The sequence below is a fragment of the Heloderma suspectum genome, chromosome 4 (assembly GCF_057233095.1).
Source record: "Heloderma suspectum isolate Gila_16-S chromosome 4, 16-S_ref, whole genome shotgun sequence".
Taxonomy (NCBI): Eukaryota; Metazoa; Chordata; class Lepidosauria; order Squamata; family Helodermatidae; genus Heloderma; species Heloderma suspectum.
In genome coordinates this window covers 136,133,365-136,160,066 of record NC_139461.1, presented here as the reverse complement: position 1 = coordinate 136,160,066, position 26,702 = coordinate 136,133,365, and the positions used below count along the sequence as shown (strand labels likewise).

The window sequence follows — 26,702 nt, the reverse complement described above, 5'->3', positions numbered from 1 at the left end:
ACAATTACAGCCTTCCCAGGAATTTATGTAACAAAAGTTATTCAAGGTGCCTTCAAGAGGGAATTTGAAGCTTCCTTTGTAAGTGCTAGGAGATTCTGTGGCAGACAATATGCTGAATGAATACTGGTGGGTAGGCAGCTTAATACAAGTACAAATAGATCTCCCCAAAGAAGTTTAAAGTGATCTCCCCAAAGAAGTTTAAAATGATCAACATAAATTCTTCCTATCTACAGCATACTTACCTGACTCTTGGTTAGAATCTATACAATTTTCAGCCGTAACCTCAGCCACAAACCTTGTAGCTCACAAATACATAGTTGTCCAAATATATACTGGTCCTGTCAGGAAGTAGAAGCAGATTTCCAATCTTTACCACCTGTAAGACAGCTATTAACCACACAATATTGTCTTGTTGTCTTTGGCTGATGCAGCATATGGCAGAAGAGTGTTCCAGAAGGTAGTCTCAGTGTAACACTATGTTAATCCCTCCTTATCCAGCATCACTGTAGAAAATTTCAGTCTTAGCAGATAATTTCTGTTTTCAGTGATGGTGGGGTAGAGCAACCCATCCAAGTGTAAAATGCGCGCATGCATGTTCACAGTGGCAGGAATTACCTAGGAATTCCTAGGTAAGACCAAATTTCCCTTTTCACACAAAACTTTTGCACTTTCATTTCTCCATACATTAAAAAAAATCATTTTATTGTGTTTCAGGCATGGGAGTAGCCACATTGAGAGAGGATTCAAAGAGGAGCCCGTGATTGACTACTTTGATGTACAGGATTGAAGAGATGAATGTATAATTATGCTGTTTGAAAGTGGAAGTGAAGCTGCTGGTGTGTCCAAAATGCATTCAACTTGGTGTATTGAAAGTTCATCATGGAAACGACAGATGAAATTACATTCTTCATCACTTAATAACCCTCTATGTGTTGAGATAAAACTATGGGCAGGTTTGCATGATCACATCATGACAACCTACGTCCGGTGAGGGTAATTACGCTAATTAGGAGGCTCACAACCAGCTCGCGCAGGGAGGGTAAATAAGCCATGGTGGCTTATTTTCCATCTGTGATCGTGTGAACCTGGTCTGTATAACTGATTTTTGGTGGATGAGCATATTTGCTAATAGAATGTGGTGAGAATTGTATATGTGCATCCATAGCCAGCTTCTGACGTAAATCTTTGAGTAATGCAAAACTACAAGCAATTTTAACAAGTGATGTCTAACACATTCTGCTATAGAAAACAAGTGGATTCTTTCTCATCAGGATTATACACTTTTTGTCTTGATACAAGACTAGATGAAACAACAGCCCTACTCAGGTGATCACCACTCACGATTACAGTCACGTGAAGGAAAGAGTGGGGCTGCACTTGCTGGCAAGTGCCCCCTCATTTCTTCCCACCCCATTTCTTCCCACCTGCCCCCTCATTTCTTTCCACCTCATTTCTTCCCACCTGCCCCCTCATTTCTTCCCACCCCACACACATCGGGTGGGAAGATCTGAAGTGGGGTTGCCTGCATTACATACACAGCCCCGCTCATGATTTAGAACCCTGATTGTAGATGTAGCGCAGGCTTTCCACTTCAGACCTTCTTCCCCCTCCCCCATACACACACACACACACACACACACACACGACATCGGAGTGGGGCTGCACTTGTTGGCCCTGCCCCTGTTGAGGACACGGGGCAGGGCAATCAGGTGTGGTCCCACCCTCTCCCCACACAAACATGAGGGAAGAACATCTGAAAGGGGCTACTATCATTAATAAATTGCATCTGAAAGAAACATGTAATGGATTTATTATTAGTGAAATGTGAATGAAGAGTTCAGATTATATGATGGTTCTAGATGAAATTATCAAAACCAACTTTTAAATCATAAAGTGTTACAAGAGATAATTCCGGAACAGTTTCAGCCTAGTGCAGCTTGTCAACAATATTGGGTAGTGTATAGAATTATGCTTTGCTTGCAGTGGTAAACAAACTGGATTTAAGTTGATTCTTCTTAGTGCAAGAAGAAATTGTGGTCAAGGGGCCACTGAATATGGCTGTTGGGCTTTATATTTCATTTCAGGTACTTTTTTTAGCCAACAGAGTCCTGTTGGAACCTCTAAATTCCCTTAACACCCTTCCTGCTGTAAGATGCAGGCATATATGTACCATCATCTGTTTTACCTTCTCCTTGTGGGAAACCTCTAATACTGAAATTCATAATTACATCAGTACCAGTGTTTACACTGGGCTACCTATATCTGGCTTGTGAATACGTGCAAGTAGAAATTTTTGGTGACTTGAATCAGAGGAGTGATTTGAACAGGATTCTTTATGCTAAAAATTGTAACATGAAAAGGGGCGAAATCCACTATCCTAATAGAATTTTAAAGACATTGTACACAGAGGTATAGGATTGCAGTGGTCTATAATAGGTTTACACCTAATATTCTGCACTTTGAAGATTGGTTTACCTGCTGTTCACGTACACATTATCTAACTAGCCCATTACAACGTTGCCTAGCATTCTGGACATGTTTCATCAGAGGGAACAGGGAATTTTGTTTCATAGAGCAGAGGCAAATAATTACTTGGATTTATCATCAAAATGCCTAAACATTGAGCACAATTGTGCCTTTTCCAAATATTCCCAAGGGGGAACCCACTCCCTTTTCTATACGTGTAAGTGAATCTGTACCACTGTTATTACAATCAAAGAGTTGGTTTCCTGCATGATAGGGTCTTTGCACACACACAACAGTTCTCATGCCCCCATCCCGTAGACGTCAGTTTTTATTAAATCATAAGGCTGCCCATCAACACATATTTCCCGGGCAGTTTGCAGACATATGCGCAAAGGAGGATGCTATGTACAGGTAAGACAACAAATACCTGTCAATGAGTGGATCCGTCAGATCCCATGTGGATGTGGAGTTCTGTGCTTATCCAACCAAATATAACGTAGATGCACATTTCTGTCCATCTCTTCTAGACAGGGTTTTCACATCTGCATAAACTGATGGGTACTACTGCAAGTGGTGCTAATTAGGAGGAACACCCTTTTGTGTGTGAACTCTCTTGATCAGGTCCCATGAGCGGAGAAACATTTATTCATTTTTAATACTTAGTGGTTTTCATTTATGTCGATTGTGGTTTTAAAGTGATTGGTGGTTCTGCTGTCGCTTGGTGAAAAGTGCCATGTAAACATTAAGGAATTAAACTGGTATTTTTCTTAGCTGGTTTTGCACAATCTTGGTATGATGTCTTATATGGAGATGAGCTCTCAGCTGTTTTGAAATTTCAGTTCTCATTCACTTATGATTTGGTTTTTGCATTTTTGGTATCTTAATTGAGAGAAGTCTGTTTGCAATAAGTCTTGTAGAAGAAAACACTTTGCAATTATGAACAAGGCAGTTTGGTATAGGTGCAGGTGGAATTTCAGGACAGACACTTGGTAATAATTACATATATCTAAAACTGCTTGGATTACTCAGTGCTGTATGTGCATTGATTTGTGTGTAATCTAAAATTGTGAAAATCACCATGGAAACCATTCCTTATGCCATTTCTCATGATGTACTTCATGATGAAAGTGAAAGAATATCGATTTATGATTGGTTTTTAATAACTTACTTGTTGAATCTTTATATACACAAACACACAACCTGCTTGCTTTCAAGTTCAATGGTGTAATAACTACCTGACTTTATAAATCTGTAATAAAGTTTGAAAGTTCAAATGGATGTTCTTTTACAAGTGCTGGCTGTCATGACTTGAATTAAAGATATTAGTCACGTATTTCAAAACAACCTTCAGTTACGTGATTTTAGATCTTACTTGCCTGCATCTTTAGACATTTAATGCCAGAAGTGGCATTAAACGCTGCTTGTTTTTAATACAAGACAAAATGCCCATCATGATGGGTACGGTTCTGGTGGAGTGAAGCTTTATTTATTGTATTTCTGTGTATTCTGCCAGTAATGTGGGTTTTCCAGGAAACTTGGAATAGGAAAACATTCCACTACCCTAAATTAATGGAGACCTGATTTAACATATTTGACTTAATTTAGCAACCAAAACTAAAAAAAAAAATTAAAGTCATGTTAATTTTATGTGCTATATTCATTCATTGCATTTATACCCCACCTTTCTTCCATTGTGGAACTCAAGGTGGCTACATGTGGTTCCCAGGTGATCTCCCCTTCAAGCACTGACCAGACCCAGACCTGCTTAGCTTCAGCAAGGTGGTTGCCTCATGTGCCTTCAGATTATGACCTAGGACCTAGTGCTATATAAATTCCTGAGTAGTTTTTCCAAAGATAGTTGAACTAAAATAGGAGGGGGGATTCAATAAAGTGCACTTTGTGTGATTTAAATATTCAAATTAAAGCTTTATTAACTTTTTATTTCACATTTAACTAGAATTGTATCCATTCCATTGCCCAGCTTGGGTTGTATTGTGTTCATTATATTAATTATTTTTATAAAACAATGCATAGAAAATTTTCCTTCTAAACATGAAGTAGTGGGAAATTTTCAGCTCCATAACAATTATCTGTACAGGTACATTGTATGTGCACAAACATATAGTCCCCATAGGGCTCTTGCCACTGGAGGTTGGGCCGTATGGTGTTTGGATTGCTGGGTAGGTTTTGCCTCTACAGCAACAATGTCCTCCCAGCCCTAGTGCAGCACTTCATTTTCCCCCACAGAATGGAATGACAGCCATTCATTGGATCTCCAAACCTTTGGGTCTTCTTCGGGCACGCTTGACAGTTTGAGAAACTGTCCAGGGCAACGTGAGAAACTGGCTAGCCATGGAGGCATGGCTAGCCACAGAGGACAAATAATCTGCTCAAAAGACTTAAGTACAAAGCAGAACACAAAAGTACTCCTTTGAAACCACAGCTTTCTGTGCCAACAGAAACCCATTTCACAGAAAGCAAACTTTCTTCCCCCTCTCTCAGCCAGCCAGCTCATTCCCCCCATCTTGTTATCTCTGTCGCCCCGGCTCATCACCCATACACATAGACTCTGTCTGTCTCTCTCACATGTGCGCACACACGCGCACACACTCCCTCATTGCAAGCACATGAAAAGCCACACCCACTCTCAGGTTTCCTAAAAAAAAAAAAACCCTCTGGATCACCCCTAAACCCTTTCTCGCACACCCATGCAGCCCCCATCCATTCAAAGATACAAGCACATAACCCTCCCCAACCCCCCCCCAGGTTACTGCCAACTGGCTCCCAGCCTCATCGGCTTCTCACTACTTTCTCCCCTAGTCCCTGCTGGCTTCTTACCCTACCCAAGCTTACAGTAGTCCTTCCTAGCCCCCTATTGCTCTCTCTAGCCTCTCCAGCTTACCAGACAGCAGTGAGAAGTGTCCTCTTTCCCCCATTTTTTTTTTTCATGGCTGGGTGCACTGCAGAAGAAGTCACTGCTTGCCATCTTTATTTCCTAACAATGTCTCTGAACACCACATGCGGCCCAGAGGCATTCATGGGAAATGAAGATGGCAGTGGTAGAAGGCCATTGCTTTGCTTTGAAATAATCCCATTTGCTGGTAACAACATTTGTTGCTTTGTCATTAAAGTGGGAGGGGTAGGTTGACCAGAGGCATGCTTGTATTCCTGGGCCTCATGTTGTCTACCACCGATCTAGGAGAAAGCAAAAGCATCCATTCTTAGCCTCTTTCCTCCTGGCCAGGTTGTCTTTCCTCTAAGGTTGACTGATGGGATATAAGCTGTAGGAAACCCCAACTCAGCCTTGAAAAGGGCTGAAAATGTGAATCAATTTCAGCAGAAGACTCAAGCACACCAAAATGATGCAGTGATTGTATCCTTAGGTGCTGCAAAACGTTTTTTCTGCTTTCCAGATCAAGCTACAGCATGTAGTTCACATGCATGCTGTGTGAGGTCCATCCTTTGCTATTTGAATAAAGGAAATCCTTCAGAGTGCCCAAGGAAACAAGCAGAGATGATGCAGAAAAGAATTGGGGCTGCCAGAAACTCACTACTTTATTGAAATTCAGAAGCAACTAAAAGAGGAAGAATTTTTTTTTTTTAATACTAAGATAGTTGAAAGTCTGTAGGAAGGATATGACAGACATTGTTGCAGAGAAAATGATGGCAAAATGGGCAAGTGCTGACGGGGAAGTGCTGACAGAGGCAAGTCCATTACCATGAAGGTGTTGCAGTTGATCTTATCAGCTCATTCCTGGAGCCAATACATGGTGAAGCATCTTAGTGGTGTTTTCAAGTCCTCTGTCCTAGTAGAGTGCAGGTAAACTGAAAACTAAGTGGGAAATAATATGAGAGTGTTACAATGACAATGCTTCTGATTTCAAAGAGCATGAAAATCTAGATTATCCTCAATGGTGTCTCAAGTTTCTATCAGCATCCCTATAGTTCATGAGACATCAAGATTGTCCATTTACTTTCTCTGCCACCATCCAATCAAACTTGAGCAAAAGCATTTAAAGAGAAAACAAAAAACATATAATACAGAAATGTTCACTCAGACAAAATATCCAGTATCTAATATCAAAAATTCTATATACTGTATAGAATTTGTGGTTCAGCACTAGAAACATCTCCAACAGAAAAGCAATCCCCTATGGCATGTCTGGAGTGTTTTACATTAAAGTCATGAAGATCTTGTCCATAAAGCTTGTCCTTGGAAGGCACACTGAGATGATCTTCTCAGTCTCTGGAGACGCAGTGGTGATATTTGCTTCCCCATTTCCATTTCAGGATCCAAGAATTTGAGGATGGTAGAGTTAAAGGGTCTTGAAGAGGTTCTGAGGCAGACTCTGTTCTGGAGCGCTGACAGTTCCACTTCAGCTTCCTGCACAAGGTAAGTCAAGAGAAGAAGCGGGGGAGGGAACTGGTGCAGTAAAGAATACGTCTGGTTTTGTCATAGGAAATTGATTTTAGTGCTAGATTTAAAAGTTACATTACGTCCCATCAGCTAGCTTGCACGTGGCAATACACAAGATACATGGTAGTTCATTATGAAAGGGGGAAATACCTTTTGGATCTCGTGTAGATCATAGAAAGACTTTGGGCTAGGTTAATGCTTGAGTTATTATGTTCACCTTGCAAGCTTTCATTTTTCACAAAATGTAATAAAAGCGTGTGTGTGTGTGTGTGTGTGTGTGTGTACGTGTGTGCACAAAAGTCTTAGACTCTTAAGATGGTAGCATCCTGAGAAACACACATCATTCTGGCCAATCAAAGCCAGTAGTACTGGAAAAGAGCTAATTAATGAGGAATATCAGCATCAGTATCAAGAACTAGGCTTGTAGAGTGTTGGTCTTGTATGAATTACTAATCCTACTTGTTTTTAAATATCTATAAAAGCAAGGCAAACCTGGCCTGCAGATGATCAATACACAGGTAGAAAGCCAAAGGAAGAAAGGCAAAAATTAATTGAGATGGGCATTTCAGTAACTTCTTAAAGCAGTGAAAGGTTTCAAGGGACTTCCGGGAGTGTGAGAATTCTAGTAATCTGGTGCAATTATGTGGAAAACATGAAGTCATAAGAAAAGCAAGGGAAAGAAAAGATGGAATGGAGCAAGAGAATGACAAAATAAAGCTAAACAGTTCAATTAATACAAAATGAAACCAATGTAAGCAGCAGAAAAGTGTGACGTGTGATCAAAATATCTACAATAAGGAACAGCACTTTCAGACTGTTATGCCTGATGGAATGTTTTTGAAGGCAGATCTGTACTCAAGAGAAGACACCAGCTGTATCGGTGCTATCTTTTTCAGTCCAAGAAACCTATTCCATTTAGCCCTATAAATATATATAAAAAAAATTTCTATATCTCTGTGTTGCTTACACCAGGTACAATATCAAAATGGGTGTATGGGGGGAGGGAGTGAAATCCAGCCCCTTCCCCTACTTTACCTCATGGTGCTCTACTCCTTTAAGAAATTGTTCCACAGAAGTGAGCTGGGGGGGGGGGGGGACAGCTTAAAGCAACAAAGGAGGAAGAATTAAGGCAGGGGGTGGTTTGCTCCCCTCCCCCAAGTGTTCATTTTTATATAAAAAGTAGACCCACCCCCTTTATGAAAAACCTACTTGCTCATTTGTCCATAAGCATGAGCACATCTAGTGAAATGTAAGGTGATACCATTACACTGGGCTATAATTCACCTTGCTGTCAGGATTGTTCCTACCTTAGATGGAGCTGCAGAAGGTGAAGGCAGACGCAACATGGATCGTTGATCTCCATACTGACGTACTGAGCCATAGCCATGCCTTTCATTTAATAAAGGTCGCCACTGTCACAAAAGTACAAATATGAATGGAGTGCATGGTACTTCACATAACACTCATATGATGGGAATAAGGTATAGAGGTGATGACTACTGTCAGGATCATTGTCATTAAGAATGCAATCTTAAAAGACTAAATTTAAACAAACACTTGTCTATCACTGAGTTCAAAGAGTGAAGGTTCCCTCTGAAATTTGAAGTAGCCATTATTTTCCCCTTGTCTGCTTCCAATGCTAATTTACAGGCTTTCTGTAAACTAGGATGAAGAAAAAAATACCAGTTTCCGCATCAATTGGTCAAAACAGAACATCAAGTTTATAAATTAAGATGCTGCATGTCAGGGCTGGGCAAGGGGTAGCTCTGGATCTATTGGTAGATCTTGCATTACTTTGCAGTAGATTGGCAAGGATTTCTGATTCAAAAATATTTAACAGTAGCAGCAACAAAATTACTCCCCTCTCTGACCCTAAGTTATACTGCTTACATTTTTAAAAAGGCTGAGCGGGTGGGAGAACTAGGAGTGGAATTTTGTGTGGAGAGACTGAGTTCTGTTTAATTCTGATACACAAAACAATTTTTTAATTGTAAGGGTATGTCTTTGCACCAGGCTTTGGATGGTGGATCTCGGGGTTCTAATAAAAAACTAAAGTTGTTCCTGCATGTGTGAAGTCTGCTGAACCCTGAGTTAGATGACTGACTGAGGTGTCTCATCCATCGGGAAAGTTACATTAACATTTCTCTTACTAGGAAGGCAACTGGTTGTATGATGACTCTTTTTCCTTGCGTGTGAAGAATCCCCAAAATGTTCCAGTTCCTAGTTGAGTCTGCCGGTCTCTCAAAGTCAGTGTTGCCGGCTGGTGCCTTCAATGAAATATAAAGATAGTATGAGGGAAGAAAGCACACTGGACTGCATTGAAGTGAAGGGCTGTGATGCACTACATGAGACTTACACTCAATGGTGTTTCAGACATGTACGTTCTCAGAACATTCACAGTGCAATTAAAGGGATAAGATCTGCCATCTGCAGAAGAATTGGATAAGAATTCATTTATAAACAAGTAACACCAATTTAGACTTTGTTCTAGGTAGTTAATGAGAAGAAAATTCAAGTAGTTATTGTTTGACAACTCTCCATGGATTATTAGGAGTGCTAAATATCTCATGGTAGTTATTCCAACACATACTTTTTAGCAATAACCCCCAGTAGGTGGACATGTATGCCTAATAGGTAGAACAGCAGAGTGTAGGAAAAATGACATTCTAACTAAGATACATTTTTGTGAAGAATAATTTGGCTTGAAGTTTTCATTTCAACTGATAGCAGTTTCTGTGTCACTGCCACACAGAAAGCTGGAGGATGCGGTGCAGACAGCAGGACCACCCCTGAAGATTGTAGTATACAGAGTGACATTCCTTGAGGTAGCCTGGTCCTGAGTTGCATAGGGCTTTATAAGTGGCACCTCACCCCAAATCCTCTAATGATTGCATGTATATACATACATACGTACATGCATACATACTGTATGTATATGTATATACAGTCAGGGCCAGAAATATTGGAACAAGGATAACTGTTTTGGCAGTTGACCTCTGTACGCCACCACATTGAAGTTGAAAGGAAACACACCCAGACGGGAGCGAAGTCAGGGCTTTCAACTGTAATTCAAGGGGTTTGACAAAAGTGGGGCACTAACCATTCAGAAAGGACAGCCAGTGGCATACACACTAGGGATGTCAGAGAATTCCGCCACAGATCTCGGTGAGGCTGAATGCCAGTGCATTCGGCCCCCCGAACTCCATGGCGGAATGGCCTGCCACCACCCCCCACCCCCACGGATCCCCCCCGGGACGAGACCTACCTGCGGCGGATATTCCAGGCGGCGGCAGCAGCTGGTCTTCCGACCGGCTGCCGCCACTGCCATTTGCAGTCTTGTCGGGGTTATTTTTTTTTTTTACAAGACGTGATAGGCTACGTAAAGATTTACGTAGCCTATCATGGCTGGGTAAAAAAAAAAAACCGCATACGCAAATGGCAGCGGTTACAGCCGCCGCCATTTGCGTTCCTTATTTTTGGCCATCTTAGTCTACGTACATATTTACGTAGACTATGATGGCGAAAATAAAGGGGAACGCAAATAGCGTAGCGGGCGCTATTTGCGTCCCTTTTTGATTCGCCGTTTTAGCCTACGTAAATATTTACGTAGGCTAAAACAGCAAATCAAAAAGGGATGCAAATAGCGCCCGCTACGCTATTTGCGTTCCCCTTTATTTTCGCCGTCATAGTCTACGTAAATATTTACATAGACTAAGACGGCCAAAAATAAGGAATGCAAATGGCGGCGGCCGTAGCCGCTGCCATTTGCATACGCGTTTGTTGTTTTTTTTACCCAGATCCCTCCGCGGCCGGAAATCTGGCTGTGGACGGCTCTGGCCTGGGCCTGGCCGGCTGCTCCGCGGAGCTGCCGCGGAGCACAGCCGGCCATGGAGGATTCCGGGGGGGAGGAACGGATCGCCTCCCCCCCGTCGAGGATTCCGGGAGGAGGGACGGAACACCTCCCCCCCACCATCAACATAATCCACGGAAAGGTAAGTGACTTTCATACATCCCTAATACACACACACCCATCGTTGGTGGCCCATAAGTAAATAAACGAATGGCTGACAAGCAGCTGCATGGCCAGTTGTGGCCTGTTTCCTGGGTACCCCATGACCAATCAAGCAGATAAAAGGCCTGGAGGTGGTTCTAAGGGTTACATTTGCATTTGGTAGCTGTTGACTGGAACTCCCAACGTGCGCAGGTGTCCAGGCGAGTGAAGGAGGCCATCATTAGGCTGAGGAAACAACATAAACCCATCAGAGAGATAGCAAATACAGTGGGACTTTTTTCTTTTCATCATTCTGGCACAAGTTAATTCCTTCTTTTTCAGGATGTTCCAAACTAACTGGCAAGCTCAGCAACAGCAAAAGGCCTGGAAGACCACAGAAGACAACTAAAGTGGATGACTGCAGAATTCTGCTCATGGTGAAGAGGAACCCTTTCACAACAGCTAGCCAGGTCAAGAATGCTCTTGCGGAGGTAGGCATGTCATTGTCAACATCTACAGTCAAGAGACGGCTTTATGAATGTAAATACAGAGGCTTCACAACAAGGTGCAAACCACTGGTAATGCTCAAGAACAGACAGGCCAGATTAGCCTTTGCCAGCAAATACCTAAAAAAGCCTGCCCAGTTCTGGAAGAAGATTCTTTGGACTGATGAAACCAAAATTAACTTGTACCAGAATGATGGGAAGAGAAAAGTAAGGAGAAGGAAAGGAACAGCTCATGATCCAAAGCATGCCACATCATCTGTCAAACATGGTGGAGGCAGTGTTATGGCATGGGCATGTATGGCTGCCAATGGAACCAGGTTACTGGTGTTTATTGATGACCTGACTGCTGATAAAAGCAGCAGGATGAATTCTGAAGTGTATAGGGCTATACTTTCTGCTCAGATTCAGCCAAATGCTGCCAAACCAATAGGACGCCACTTCGTATTGCAGATGGATCATGACCCAAAACATACAGCAAAAGCTACCCAAGAGTTTCTGAAGGCAAAGAAGTGGGATGTTCTTCAATGGCCAAGTCAGTCACCTGATCTCCACCCAATACAGCATGCTTTTCACTTACTGAAGACAAGACTGAGGGCAGAAAGACCCACAAACAAGCAGCAGCTGAAGGCAGCTGCAGTAAAGGCCTGGCAAAGCATCTCGAGGGAGGAAACGCAGCATTTGGTCATGTCCATGGGTTCCAGACTTCAGGCAGTCATAGAATCATAGAATAGTAGGGTTGGAAGGGGCCTACAAGGCCATCGAGTCCAACCCCCTGCTCAATGCAGGAATCCAAGTCAGAGCATCCCTGACAAATGGCTGTCCAGCCTCGTCTTAAAGGCCTCCAGTGTGGGAGAGCCCACCACCTCCCCAGGTAATTGGTTCCATTGCCGTATTGCTCTGACACTCAGGAAGTTTTTCCTGATGTTCAGCCGGAATCTGGCTTCCTGTAACTTGAGCCCATTATTCCGTGTCCTGCACTCTGGGATGATCAAGAAGAGATCCTGGCCTTCTTCTCTGTGACAACCTTTCAAGTACTTGAAGAGTGCTATCATATCTCCCCTCAGTCTTCTCTTCTCAAGGCTAAACATGCCCAGTTCTTTCAGTCTCTCTTCATAGGCCTTTGTTTCCAGTCCCCTGATCATCTTTGTTGCCCTCCTTTGAACCCTCTCCAGCTTGTCTGCATCCTTCTTAAAGTGTGGTGCCCAGAACTGGACACAGTACTCCAGATGAGGCTTAACCAGTGCTGAGTAGAGGGGAACTAGTACTTCCCGGGATTTGGAAGCGATGCTTCTATTAATGCAGCCCAAAATAGCATTTGCCTTTTTTGCAGCCACATCACATTGTTGGCTCATATTCAGCTTGTGATCGACGACAATTCCAAGATCCTTCTCGCTCGTAGTGTGGTTGAGCCACGTATCCCCCATCTTGTAACTGTGCATTTGGTTTCTTTTTCCTAGGTGCAGAACTTGGCATTTGTCCCTATTAAATGCCATTCTGTTGTTTTCTGCCCAGCACTCCAGTCTATCCAGATCACTTTGAATTTTGTTTCTGTCTTCCAAAGTATTAGCTATCCCTCCCAATTTTGTGTCATCTGCAAATTTGATCAGCATTCCCTGCACCTCCTCCTCCAAGTCATTAATAAAAATGTTGAAGAGCACTGGGCCCAGGACTGAGCCCTGCGGTACCCCACTCGTTACCTCTCCCCAGCTTGAGAAGGTCCCATTGATAAGCACTCTTTGAGTCCGATTCTGTAGCCAACTGTGGATCCACCGGATCGTTGTTTCATCTAGCCCACTTCGAGCAAGTTTGCTCATCAGGAGATCATGGGGCACTTTGTCGAAAGCTTTGCTGAAGTCAAGGTATATGATGTCTACAGCATTCCCACGGTCTACAAGGGAGGTGACTTGATCAAAAAATGAGATCAGATTTGTCTGGCAGGACTTGTTTTTGACAAATCCATGTTGGCTTCGAGTAATCACGGCATTGTTGTCAAGGTGCTTCCAGATGGATTGCTTTATGATCTGCTCCAGAATTTTCCCAGGGATTGATGTCAGACTGACTGGTCTGTAGTTCCCAGGTTCCTCCTTTTTACCCTTTTTGAAGATAGGGACAACGTTAGCCCTCCTCCAGTCATCTGGCACTTCCCCGGTCCTCCATGATTTCTCAAAGAGAATAGACAGCAGTTCTGAGAGTTCTTCTGCCAGTTCCTTTATTACTCTAGGATGCAGTTCATCTGGCCCTGGAGATTTGAACTCATTCAAAGTAATGAGGTGTTCCTTGACCATATGCCTGTCGATCTCAAGCTGCAATCCTGCCCCTTCAGCCTGTACTTCGCCTTTGCCAGGGGGGTCATAGACCCTCTTTTGGGAGAAGACTGAGCCAAAGTAGGAATTGAGCACCTCTGCCTTTTCTTTGTCATCTGTTATCATTTTGCCATCCTTATTTAATAGCTGAACAACCATTTCTTTCCTCTGCCTTTTACTATGCACGTAGCTGAAGAAAGCCTTTTTGTTGTTTTTAGCATCCCTCGCTAACCTCACCTCGTTCTCCGCTTTAGCCTTCCTGACGCCATCCCTGCAATTCTGTGCTACCTGCCTGTACTCTTCCTTTGTTACTTGGCCTTCTTTCCACTTCCTATATGTGTCCTTTTTTGTTTTCAGGTCATCCCTAAGCTTTTTGTGAAGCCACATTGGCTTCTTCTGTTGTCTTCCACCTTTTCTTCTTGTTGGAATTGTTTGTGATTGTGCCTTGAGAATTTCCTTTTTTAAAAGTTCCCACCCATCTTGGACTCCTTTTCTCGCTAGCATTGTTTGCCATGGGACCTTACTGATCATTGTTCTGAGTTTATTAAAATCAGCTTTCCTAAAATCCAGGGTACGCGTTTGACTACACTCGGCTTTTGCTTCCCTTAGAACCAAGAACTCAAGTACAACATGGTCGCTTTCCCCCAGAGTTCCTGTAACTGCTACTTTATCCACTAAGTCATCTCTGTTGGTTAGGATCAAGTCAAGGATAGCCGATCCTCTAGTTCCTTTCTCTACTTTCTGTAGGAGGAAGTTATCCGCCACACAAGTCAGGAATTTCCTGGAGGGGCCATGTTTTGCAGAATTTGTCTCCCAACAAATATCGGGGAAATTGAAGTCCCCCATTACTACTACATCATGCTTCCTTAAAACATTGGCTATTTGCTTTTCAAAAGTTTCATCCTTGGCTTCTCCTTGATTGGGTGGCCGGTAGTAGACTCCGACCACCAGGTTCCTTTTATTCTTTGCTCCATTTATTTCAACCCAGATGCTCTCGATGGGGCTACCAAGCTCCTCCTCCTGTATTTCTGTGCAGAGATATGTATTTTTCACATACAGTGCAACCCCGCCTCCCTTTCTGTTCCTCCTGTTCTTTTTGAACAAGTTATATCCTTCAACTGCTGTATTCCAGTCATGAGAGTCATCCCACCAAGTCTCAGTTATACCTATCAAGTCATAATTTCCCTCCTGTATTAAGAGTTCAAGTTTGTTCTGTTTGTTTCCCATACTCTGGGCATTAGTATATAGACATCGAAGACCATGTGCTTCATAGTCTGGCTTTCTTCCTACATGTGTCTGAAGACTATTATTGGGCGCTATCAGCGCTGTTCTCTCCATTGCAGTGCATGCGCCTACGTCCATTGTTACCCCCAACATTACATCTCCCTTCCCCGTAGGATTCAGTTTAAAGCCCTCCTGATGAAGTTCTTCATGCTGTGGCCAAACACATTCTTCCCAGCCTTTGTGAGGTGCAACCCATCCCTAGCCAACAGCCCATCTTCCAGGAAGTATAGCCCGTGGTCCCAGAATCCAAATCTCTCTCGTCGGCACCACCTTCGTAGCCAGTCATTCACCCGGAGTATTTTTCGTTCCCTTTCTATCCCTCTTCTAACTACTGGAAGGATGGATGAGAAAACTATCTGGGCCCCAAAGTTCTTGAGTTTCCTTCCCAAAGCTTCAAAGTCTGACGTGATCTCTTCGTAGCTCCGCTTGGCGGTATCATTTGTTCCCACATGGATGAGAAGAAAGGGATACCTGTCAGTGGGCTTTATGAGTGCAGGCAACCTTTCAGTCACGTCTCTAATCTGTCCTCCCGGGAGACAACATACCTGGCGAGTCCATGGGTCTTCGCGACATACTTGGGTCTCGATCCCACGCAGCAAGGAGTCTCCCACTACTACCACTCTTCTCTTCTTCTTCTTGTAGGCCTGGGTTTCATCGCCTCTGTTTGACTGACCTTTAGCCTCTTGCTCACTCTCATGCAGGTTCCCCTGTGATTCTTCCTCTGCAGGCTGTCCTCCAGTCTCATCTGCAAGTACCTGGAATCGGTTCCACAGCTCCACCGCTTCCACTGGTGCAGAGTGGCGTCTAGTTCTTCTTCTCCTAACTGTCACCGTTTTCCAAGGAGTATCCTCTACTCCATTTTTCTTCTCCTCAGCATTTCCCACTTCTGCCTCATCTTGCTGTTGCTCTTCAAGCTTCTGGTCTGCCCTTTGCTGCTGTAGTTCCCCCATTCTGTCCAAGAACTCTTCGTGTTCTCTTATTCCCCGGAGGGTTGACAGTCGCCGCTCCAGTCCACTTACTTTTTCCTCCAGCAGCATGATCAACTTGCACTTGTTGCAGGTGTAGGCCATGTTGTTCTCAGGCAAGAAAACAAACATGGCACACACCTTGCAGGTCACCACCACTGGAGAGTCTTGTCCTTCCATAGCCCCGTTTCCCTTTTTGTGTCTAGCTTTGTGATTGTTCTAGACTAGCCTGTGCCTGCTCCTCTACTCAGTAGAGGTTAAAAGCAGAGTCCCACTGGTGTGGAAGTGTGTGTTACAAGACAAATAAATGGGAAAAAGTTAGTTTAAAAAAAAAAAAATGTTAGGGGCCTCCCCCTTGACCTCCCCTGCCGAACTCCCCTGGCCAACTCCTGTTTGCTCCCCCTGGTCGCTCGCTCTGTTAGCTCGCTCTCTGGGAGCTTGCCTGCTTCTGTAGTCCCTGGACCAGCTGGAGCAGCTTGCTCTGCTCTGCTCTGCTCAGCTGGGAGGCGGGAAACAGGACACTGTTTCAGTCAACAGTCATTGACTGCAAAGAATTTTCCTCCAGGTATTAAAGGCGATCCTTCAGTTTGAAATGATGTTGGTTTGTTCCATTAGTTATGAGCCACCAATGATGGGGGGGGGGTGTATGCCACTGGCTGTCCTTCCTGAATGGTTAGTGCCCCACTTTTGTCAAACCCCTTGAATTACATCTGAAAGTCCTGACTTGGCTCCCATCTGGGTGTATTTCCTTTCAACTTCAATGTGGTGGTGTACAGAGGCCAACTGCCAAAACAGTTATCCATGTTCCAATATTTCTGGCCCTGACATGTATGTATGTATGTATATACACACACACACACACACACACACACACACACAGATATTAAGTAGCATTGGAGACAAGATGGTACCTTGAGGCACCCCACAACAAGACTCCCATACAGTCCCCCACCACTTCTCTGGGGCCTGCCCTGTAGATAGGATCAGAGCCACCACAAAACTGCCCCTAATGCCCAGTCCACAGAGGGAATCTAGAATATCATGATCAGTGGTATCCAAAGCCACTGTGAGATAGTATCAGAATCATACTACCACCTCCTTAAGGGCAGCAGGGACCACCCACTCATGCAATGATGCATTCGCCACTCACTGGACCCACCCAGTCAAACCCCCTTGGCTAGCTCAAGTAAGCCATGATGGGCAAGGATCAAGAAGACATGGTGGGATGAACTGCTACAAGTATCTTGTTCACGTCCTCATGCTACTGAAGCTGATCCCACAAAACTGGATAAGGTGGTGCACCAAACACCTCATTTGGACATGTTACAACAGTAGCATTAAGAGCATTATGAAGGTGAGCAATTCTGTCCTCAAAATACCTTGTTTTTTTGTCCCAGGAGGCCTCTGAGGGTTGCAGCATCACACTTATTTGGATAGATGTTAATAGTCCCTATACCACCTGGAAAAGCTCTGCTGGATGCCTACATGAGGATGCAATGGAGGCAGTGAAGTAAGCCTTCTTTGCAGCCCTCACTTGCTCACTTGATATATTTTTTAGTCCACAGTTAACAAAAGTTATTAATTAGTAAGTTTTTATTTTGGTGGAGAGATGAGACATAACAGCATGAGAGTAGTGGTATAGAGTAGGGGCATCTCTACACCAGCCTAAAATCCTGCATTTAAAATTGGGCTTTCTGCTTCCATTTTAAATGCAGGATCACAACAACTGCCTTTTTCACATGCTTCCTTTCCCCCCACTCCCTTCCCCCTCCTCCTTCCTTCATCTGAGTCTTCCATTATCTTTCATTGATCTTGCTCCTCTTCTTGGCGCTTTTACTCTTTTCATGGAGGAAACCGAAGCGGAACACAATGGGGTAATTTGTTAGCTCATTATCTGCAATCTATTTTAAAATGGAACAAAGGTCATTTAGTGCAGGAGATGCCTTGAATGATCACGATGTCATGTAAAGAGCCTACAAACTTCCACGAAGGAGCAATCTCAATCGCAGGATAAAAGCTCAGTGTGAAGGAACCTTAGATCTGTCTTCCCCAATACTCTGTCTTGGGCCTCTGTCCAAATCATAATACTGTATATTACTCACTACATCAAACTGGCCCTGAGGGATGTTTAGCCTAGTTGCCCTTGCCCCCTTCATCCTTCTCTGTACTGCCTGATAGGGCTTCTGCTGTTGCTGGGAAGCAGCCTTCCTTGACTGGGTCCACTAGCAATCTTCCTCTCAGCGCTCTCTAAGCAGCATTAACATTGCGCCTTAATGAGTAGTCTTGGTTCTTAAAAATCAAGATAGTAGTGTTTTCAACACTTCTACTCTCAGGATTTCCCATGAGCAAGTGGGAATTTGGTGGCACAAAGGGAACAAGTCACAAACTAAACTAAACTTGGCTTGCTCTTTTATAAACTGCTTAACTGATGTAGTGTCGTAGCCTGTTTGCTTAATTTCTTTTCTTATCATCTAAAAGTTCTCAAAGCTGAAAAATAAAATAGTAAAACAGTATAAAAACAAAATAAAACAATGAATGCTAACCCAATTAAACAAGTACACTGAAACCATTCTCTAGCATTCTCAACAGCAAAACAAGAGCAGAAAATTCCCTTCTTAAAAACCTAGGTCTTAACCTTTTCCCTAAAACTCAATCAAGAATAACCCTGGCAGGCTGCTTTAGCAGGTAACTTTCACAATATGATGGAGGAGCCGTCATTTCTTGTAAGTGGCCATCTCACTTCACATGTTGGGGCACTTTGAGTAGGGCCTGTTCAACGTGCCCCAAGTGGTGTATATATGACAGGTGGTGTTTGGAAGGTACCTGGATCCAAAGGCATGTAGGGGTATAATGCCCCAAGAAGGCACAAATCAAACTGCACAGCATATCAGTTCCAGCCCAGTCATCTAGTGTGCCTTTCTACCCACCCCCCTCAGTAATACAGGGCTAGATTGGTCAGACTCCATATGGAAGCTTCATATATTTACACTACTCTCACCCAGCACCACCACTTAATGAGAGAAAGCTGTAGCCCAAGGCTATCCTCAATAGCCAAATTATTCTCACCAGGAAGTTCCCCAAATTCTTCTCCCTATACGATTTCTCTTGCCCATTTTACCTGATGTGACATCCCCTACAAGCCCTGCAACATTTCCCCTCCAGTAGTTCTTAAACTTTCACTACTCTGCCAAGCAAAGGTGACCACACCTTCCAAGTCCTTTTGGTTTGAGCTGCAGTCAGAGCTGACCAAACCTAGGGCTCTCCTGACTCCCAAGTGGGTTTCCATTTTGAATTTTCTAGCCCAATTAATCACTGAAAATTTACCAGTTGGCATGCTCTTCTGCTGCTCTTCCATTGCTTCATTTCTGGGTTCGGTTTTCCTGCCTACTATCCTGTTCCAGAGCTCCAGAATTGAGAGAATGGGGCGTACGAAGACTAAATACAGGGAAAGGAGGGTTCTCTATTTAATAGAGAAAACACAGTTATTGTACCACAGGCATAAACCTGAAAAGTAATTTCATGTGGCCTTCACCTCTGAAGTACTGAGTTAATTGAAAAAGACGGGTTACATCACATTGTGTCACTTCTCATTGTAAACACAATTTCAGTTAAATTTATTTAGGGTACATGTTGGTAGTATTTCCTATACTGTGCTAATCTCAGCATTTTTAATTGCTTTCTTGCTCAAAATATTTATATTCTGCTTTCTCCAGTGATGGACACAAAGCATATAACACACATTGTAATAAAAATTACAAAACAAGAAATCATGAACACATGATTTTTTTTTTAAAAAAAAATCTTATTACATTCATGCCATCTAAAACCAAATTTGGTACATAAAGCTTTTGGAAATAATAATTTTTAAAGTATTCACACACTTCCTTAGAGCTAAAGACTATATGCATGCAGCATATACTATCATGCACATGGACACAGTTGAACTGGGGACAACAGTGGTAGCATTTGGATGCATAGACTAAACAGAATTAATCTGGGGTTTTATATGGCAATTCTGAGGCAATCACTAGAGAAATTTTGGATATTCTTCCCCATCCCCCATCGCTGTGCATACTTGCTCTGAATTCTCCATCAACACAGTTACTACAGGAATCTTACCCAGAATGATCTCAGGTTCCGTTGTTTTTTCTCCTCAACACACCACATGAATCCTCTGATTAAACAAGCTTCCTCAAGCAAGCAGGTAACCCAGGAAACAACCACACAAGTTGTGAATCTGGTGCCTTTTTTAAATGTTTCCTGTTGGGTGAAGTGACAGAGAGGGAAGGTCATCAAGTGTGTTGGATTAGTGTAAAGCATTGTATGCACTGAATACAGAAACAGTAGCTGAAATCAATAAAAATAGTATTGAGAGTCCCAATACTATGTTTTTATTGATTTGAGACAATGTTGATTGAGGATGAAATTGAGCTGTTATTTGGACAAATGTGTTTTTGAAGCTGTTTTCTGTTTTATGCTAGCAGTCACTGATTATTGACTTATGGTCTTGGGGGACTTTAATATTCATGTTGAGGCTACTTTGTCAGGAGCGGTTCAGGATTTCATGGCTGCCATGTCAACCATGGGCCTGTCTCAAATAATATCTTGCCCAACACGTGGCAGGGCACACTTTGGACCTGGTTTTCTGTGCTGGATTGGGAGAAAATGATCTGCAGGTGGGGAAGCCAGTGGTGACTCCTTTCGCATGGACAGATCATTATCTGATCAGTTTTATTGATTAACACCTTTGGTGAATTGTCCGGCTATTCAATTAATTGGTCAAAGTCAGAAATAATGCTGATTGGACATAGGATATATTCTAGTGTATTAGCCAATTGGCAATTTTGACAGTTCATTATTTATTTTGGAATAATTATTCCTAGAGATATATCTCAAATTATTAGTTTAAATTTTAAAAAGTTGATTAATGATATTTCATGAGATGGGCATTTTTAAAGCTGAGTTTATGGGGTAAGGTGAACACACTTAAGATGTATAGCATACCCTGAATTATTTGTTATACAAGGGATCCCTATACTTATATCTGGCAGATATTTCCAAAACCTCAATGCTTTGTTTTGTACATTCTTCTGGGGTTCCTCTCCACCAAGAATATCTTTAAAAAGGATGCAACTTCCAATTAATTAAGGTGGGTTCGGTTTTCTGGATCTAGCTATGTACCATCGGGCCTATTTGCTGACCTTTACTAAATGTTGGTCTTTTTCACTCAATTTAGATTTTCCTCCATATTGTAATCTTCTTGTCTGGAGCCTCTCTTTAAGTGGATGGCATTAGGTTCTTTGCATATTACAGTAGACAGAGCTCCTCCTACAATTTTGGTAGTTAGGGAAGTCTGGCATATAATGTCACGTCAATGACAGTTTGATCCATTTTCCCATGCTAAATTGACTTTATGGGGAAATCCAGATTTAAGAATTGGCAAGAAAATGTTTTTATGGCAGACTTGAACAGATAAGATGATCATTACTTTAGATCAATTAGTGCGGGCCGATGATGAGTTTTGGTATTTTCAATTTTGCGAGATCAATTTGATCTGCTGGCTTCAGCGGAATGGCAGTATTTGCAACTGAAACATTTGTTGGTATGTGGATTCGGTCCTGCTGCTTTTACTGCCTCAGGGTCTCCTTTGCTATGGAAATACTTATTGAAGCTGATCAGATGTATCGACCTACAATTCATGTTTATAAACATTTATTATCAATGAAAAAAATATGACAAGTAGTTTACAGCAGGAATGGAACAGGGAATTGGAACGTCCTATTTTGCTTAATCAGTGGACTGCCATTTTTGGCGTCTGTATTGGACATTTCAATGGATCTTTGGTTATGCCTTATTCAGCAAAAGCTCTTGTTTCGGGTCTATTGGACACCACAACGTCTTTTTAGTAAAGGCTTGTCAAATTTGGCTAATTGTTGGAGGTGTAATGCAGCCAATGCTTCTTTTATTCATATGTTTTGGAAATGACCAATGGCCGCCTTCTTTTGGGAGGAAGTTATTGTACGGATAAATTTTGTATTGGAAAGCTCTTTAATATTTACTGATGTAAATGTTCTCTTAAATTACCTACCTGTTTCTTAGAACGTAACACATGGTCAGCGTAAATGGATTTTGCGTGCCCTTTTGGTTGCTAAAAGACTGATACTGTGATATTGGAAAGATAAAAGCTCACACTTATAACGCAATGTACTGAAGACTTAACACTAGCAACATTTGAAAGAGTGGTATATAGGCATAACTTGCAAATGGACTTATATGCAGATATTTGGTCTGCTTTCACTGAAGTGTATGTCTAACCTTTTTTTTTCTTCCCTTTTTCCCCCTTCTTCTCTGGAATATTGTAATGTTAGAAACTGAGGATTTTGAATATGTTGTATTTTTATTTCATTCCTTTTTTTAAGGTTTTGTAATGTTTTCAGTTTGTTTTGTAAAAATTCACAATAACCTCCGCAGGGGTGGGGGACAAAATTTGATGGTCCGCCCCCAGTGACTGATGAATCTGGAAGGATTTTTGAGGTCTCTTGGGGATTTTCCTGCAGGCTTAGCTGGCGGTCCTGCTGAGGTCCTGGTCACCGCCTGGAACGAGGAGATGACCCAGGCTATTGATGTGATCGCTCCCAAACATGCTCGACCTAGCCCTAGAACTGTGTCAGCTCCTTGGTATTCTGAGGAGTTGAGGGCAAGGAAACGACTGTGTTGATGGTTAGAGTGCAAATGGCAGACGACTCAGAACAAATATGATCAAACACAGGTAAGAATCCACTTGCGATCTTATTCTGTGGCGGTGATGGCAGCAAAGAAATCCTACTTCTCCGCCACCATTGCATCTGCTCCGTCGTCCAGCGGAGCTCTTTCATGTGGTTAAAGGCCTCTTGGGTGTAGGCCTTGGAACACAAGAACGTGAACCCTCAAAGGCCCACTGTGAACAGTTTGCCAGACACTTTGCAGATAAAATCGCTCGTATTCGCACTGACTTGGATGATATTGTTTTGACAGTCTGATATGGACGGGGCTGGTGCACCATCTAGTCATGTTATGGATACCTTTGGGCTTGTGCAGCCTGAGGATGTGGACAAACTGCTTGGAGGACTGAGGCCTACTACTTGCCCTTTAGATCCTTGCCCATCCTGGCTTGTGAAATCTGCCAGAGCTGGGCTGGATATCTGGACCTCGGAGGTGGTAAATGCCTCCTTGAGGGACAGCAAGGTCCCTGCAGCTTTGAAAGAAGCTGTGGTGAGGCCCTTGCTGAAGAAACCAAATTTAGATTCCATGGCTCCAGATAATTACCGCCCTGTGTCAAATTTGCCGTTTTGGGGCAAGGTGCTGGAGCATGTGGTGGCCTCACAACCCCAAGCCATTTTGTATGAAATTGATTATTTAGATCCATTCCAATCAGGTTTCAGGCCTCGTTATGGGATGGAAACAGCCTTGTTTGCCCTGGTTGATGACCTACGCTGGGGAATGGATGGGGGGAGTGCTACCCTGTTGGTTCTTCTGAACCTCTCAGCGGCTTTCGATACCATTGACCATGGTATCCTTCTGGATCATTTATCTGGATTGGGCTTGGGAGGCAGTTTTTAAGTGGTTCTGGTCCTTTCTGGAGGAGCGGTCTCAGAAGGTGGTGCTGGGGGACTTCGATTCCACCCCATGGCCATTAGTCTGTGGGGTGCCACAAGGTCCTATCTTGTCCCCCACGCTTTTTAACATCTACATGAAACTGCTGGGGGAAGTCATCAAGAGGTTTGGGCTGAAATGTCATCAGTGTGTGGATGATATTCAGCTCTACCCCTTGTTTCCATCTGCACATCCCAGGGAGGCTGTGGAACTCTTGAACCAGTGTCTGGAGGCTGTCTTGGGATGCATGAAGGTGAACAAGCTGAAACTTAATCCAGACAAGATGGAGGTACTGGGGGCTGGGAAACCAACTACTTTGGATGTTTACAACTGGTCTTAGATGAGATTGCACTCTTCCTGAAAGACCAAGTGCATAGTTTGGGAGTCCTCCTTGACTCTGAACTAACTGGGGAAGCCCAGGTGGCTGTGGTGTCCAGGAGTGCTTTTTACCAGCTTAGGCTGGTACACCAACTTTCTAGAGAGGACGGACCTTGCCTCAGTTATCCACACACTAGTCACATCCAGGCTGGATGATTGTAATGCGCTATATGTGGGGCTGCCTTTGAAGACGGTTCAGAAATGCCAGCTTGTGCAGAATGTGGCCGCCTGAGTATTGGTGGGGGCGAGGCAATTCAATCATATAACACCTATACTGCACCAGCTGCACTGGTTACTGGTGCTTTTCCGAACCCAATTCAAAGTGCTGGTTTTGACCTTTAAAGCCTTAAAAAGTTTGGGACCAAGTTACTTGAAGGATCGCCTACACCCATATCAGCCTGCCCGCACTTTAAGATCAGAGAGGCCCTTCTCATTTGCCCACTTGTGAGAACAGTCAGAAGAGCTCTGTGTTCATATTGGAATTAAGAGTGATATGAAATAATAGTTATGGATGATATTGTATTACTAATATTACTTGATTAAAATTTGGGAAGGTTCTTCTGTCTGGCGCTTGTGAATCTGACAAATAAGAGTTTACTGTATTGGTTTTATTGAAGTTTCACTTGATCAGCAAACCTCTTACCAGGATGGACAGCATGCTCTGTTGCCTTAACATATTTACTTTTACCCAGGTAGCTCTTGCTTTAGGATATTTTGCCAAAAAGCATCTAAAAAGTAGCCGCAGGATAAATGAAACAGCAAATACCAAGGCTCCCTGTTTCAAGAAGAAGAAAAAAGTTATATCCAAACAAAAAGGCTGCATTTAGATCTCACATCAATACATAATTCAAAAACCAATATGGACTATAGCACATACAACAACGATTGAGCAACCACAAGGAGCAAACTGCACAGATGTCTTGAGGCTGTCTCAGCAATTTAAAGAGATAAAGCAGAAGAACATCTCAGTAGGTACCTCCTGACTTCTCAGAATCCAAGAATCTTGCTTTAATAGGTCAATTAGCAAAATAATCCCAATAATGAATAAGGGACTGATTGAGAGCTTGCTTCCATTTGTAATATGGAACATATCACAGAGGCCAGATGGGTTTAAACTTGTGCTATTGCAAAATAATTTAAAATACTTTTTGTGCATTCAAACCACTTCAAATATGGTATTCCAGTAATCTTGACAAAAGCCATGGAAGCGAAATCAGTAGTATTGTCCCCATATTTCAGATATGGGGAGTGGAGGTACCTGAGAGTGGACCAGCTATTCTATACTTGTGGGTGAGATGTGATTTGAACTTGAGGTATCATAGCTCATATTCTTAGTCACTGTACTATGTCTACTCTCGATGTGTGTGAGGGATAAAAGAAAGTTATAGGGCTGAAATGGAACATGAAGGCCATCTGGTCCACTCCACTGCACTGAAGTTGGACCTGCATGTCTATGGACTGCCTCCCCGCATATGAACCTGCCAATATAGTAAAACCTGACAACGCGAACAAGGTTAGTTGGTGGGAGCATGGTCATGTGGGTCCAGGATGTGGTTAATGTTTTGTTGTGTGAAGGAGTGGTGCCTGCTGTCTTGAAGGAGGTACTAGCATGCTCCTGAAGAAGCCGACCCAAGAAGTCACGAATACCCCACTTTTACGGTGATTGAGAGGGTTGTGGTGGGGCAACTGCAAGCATTCTTGGATGAAACCCATTATCTAGACCTGTTCCAGTTTGAGTTCAACCTGGTTTGGGGACTGAATCTGTCTTGGTCACTCTGTTGAATGACTGTTATTGAGAGAGGGACTGGAGGAGTTCAACTTTGCTCCTTTTACTCAATCTCTCTGCGGCTTCTGATACCATCGACCAGGTTATCCCCTTGGACCAGCTCTGTGAAATAGGTATCAGGGGCACTGTATGTTCTGTTCCTATGTACTGGGTCAGTTTAGGAGAGTGGTGTTGGGGGAGTGTGCTTCAGCCCCCTGGCATTTGTGCTATGGGGTGCCACAGGGTGCTATTTTGTCCCCAGTGCTGTTTAATTTCTATATGAAGTTGTTGGGAGCTGTCATTTGGGGATTTGGAGAAAGGTGTCATCAGTATGTGGATGACACCCAGCTCTATTTATCACAACTGGATCAAGTGTGTCTGTGAAGGCTCTGTACCAGGTTTTGGATGCAATGGTGGGCTGGATGTGGGCCAATAAACTCAGTTTGAACCTGGCAAGATGGAAGCACTGTGGGCGGGTGAGTCATAGGTCCAGGAAGTAGGTTGGTTGCCTGGGCTGGATGGGCTTGTGCTCCCCCTGAAGGAACAGGTATGTAGTGGGGGGGGGGGTGCCTAGAGCCATCTTTGTCACTGGAAGTTCAAGTGGACTCAGTGGCTAGAACTTCCTTTTACCAGCTTCAGCTGGTACACCAGCTACAATCATTCCTGGATCATGATAGCTTGGCCACAGTGGTTGAGGAATTGGTAACCTCAAGATTGGATTATTGCTTTGTGCTCTACGTAGGGCTGCCTTTGGGCTTGGTCCAGAAATGGCAGCTGGTGCAGAATGCAGCTGCAAGCCTGTTGACAGGGGCCTCCTTTCAACAGCATGTTACACTTTTACTGAAAGAACTGCACTGGCTGTCAGTAAACTACTGGGCCAAGTTTAATGTTTTGTTGTAAAAATACAGAGTCCTAAACAACCTCAGACCAGGTCACCCTAGCAATTGTCTCACCCCTTATGTCCCTGTCCATTTTTTGTGATCCTCAGAAGGAGC

At 43.2% G+C, this 26,702-nt stretch overlaps 2 protein-coding genes across 4 annotated transcripts in view; one reads left to right on the top strand and one right to left on the bottom strand.

Annotated features, from left to right (window-relative positions):
* The window catches only part of NFX1 (nuclear transcription factor, X-box binding 1), a 52,714-nt gene extending 48,911 nt beyond the window's left edge, over positions 1-3,803 (top strand). For 2 of the 3 annotated variants that reach the window (XM_084850618.1, XM_084850619.1), the window contains one exon: positions 715-3,798. In XM_084850618.1, coding sequence (XP_084706744.1) covers positions 715-787 — 73 coding nt within the window. In that variant the 3' untranslated portion in view covers positions 788-3,798. Of the gene's footprint in view, positions 1-714 lie in introns of all 3 variants that reach the window. The other variant, XM_084850615.1, reaches the window with a different exon arrangement.
* A 2,201-nt stretch (positions 3,804-6,004) lies between these two features.
* Positions 6,005-26,702, bottom strand: part of LOC146347422 (uncharacterized) — a 28,719-nt gene continuing 8,021 nt past the window's right edge. Inside the window, exons 2-6 of the mRNA XM_084850613.1 lie at positions 24,586-24,717; positions 9,034-9,150; positions 8,191-8,295; positions 6,643-6,850; positions 6,005-6,298 (exon numbers count right to left, since the gene is read on the bottom strand). Coding sequence (XP_084706739.1) covers positions 6,650-6,850; positions 8,191-8,295; positions 9,034-9,150; positions 24,586-24,717 — 555 coding nt within the window. The 3' untranslated portion in view covers positions 6,005-6,298; positions 6,643-6,649. The remainder of the gene's footprint in view (positions 6,299-6,642; positions 6,851-8,190; positions 8,296-9,033; positions 9,151-24,585; positions 24,718-26,702) is intronic.